The sequence below is a fragment of the Egretta garzetta genome, unplaced genomic scaffold (genome assembly GCF_000687185.1).
Source record: "Egretta garzetta isolate BGI_Z169 unplaced genomic scaffold, ASM68718v1 scaffold30, whole genome shotgun sequence".
NCBI lineage: Eukaryota > Metazoa > Chordata > Aves > Pelecaniformes > Ardeidae > Egretta > Egretta garzetta.
The window spans coordinates 6,996,108-6,996,759 of NW_009258383.1; the positions used below are offsets into that span (position 1 = coordinate 6,996,108).

The following is a 652-nucleotide window of genomic DNA, read 5'->3' on the forward strand; positions in this document are numbered from 1 at the left end:
CCCCCGAGTCCTTCAAAAGCTCCTGCATGCCTCGGCAGCGTGGAGGAACCCAGCCACCGGCTCCTTCTCCTCCAGTTCTCAGGCCAGGAGAACTACACCAACAGCGTGCCAGCAGCCACGAGGGGCTGTTCTTTAAGAACGCCCCCATTCGTCTAATTACAAAAATAAGTTTTGGGGAAAAAGCCAAAAAACTGGATTCCCTCAGTGTTTTTAAACACTTCCTAAAAGTTTTGGGCAGCTTTTACCTGTGCGACTGGCAATACCGGCTGTGCGTGGGGGTTGGGGGTGGCTCTGGGGACTGAGGCGGCTTTGGGACTCGCAATGGCAATGGCCCGGCGGTGCTCTCCTTCGCCGTCCATCTCCCACCACCAGGTTTTGTGCTTAGCTCCTGGACTCGTGCGATGTGGTCAAACAAAAATCCCTGGGTTTGGGTTGGGTTTTGTTTTTGTTTTTGTTTTTTTTCTGAATGCAATGCCTCCCTATTTTTCAAGAGTGCAAGAATAAGCTGGGCAATGCAACGAAGCCCACAGGGAACTCGGTTCTTAGGACAGGGGTTAAATAAAAGCAGTTTTATGACGCCTCGTCTCCGCGCGAGGGAACAGAGGAGGTGCCAGGCTGGGTTTTGGGCCGGTTTTCCTCATCAGTGACATCC

General features: G+C 52.6%; 1 protein-coding gene across 1 annotated transcript in view; it reads left to right on the forward strand.

Annotated features, from left to right (window-relative positions):
* The first annotated feature begins 26 nt into the window (after nt 1-26).
* PHF14 (PHD finger protein 14) overlaps nt 27-652 on the forward strand; it is a 168,334-nt gene continuing 167,708 nt past the window's right edge. The window contains exon 1 of the mRNA XM_035896951.1: nt 27-285. Within this exon, the coding sequence (XP_035752844.1) occupies nt 27-285 (259 nt within the window). The remainder of the gene's footprint in view (nt 286-652) is intronic.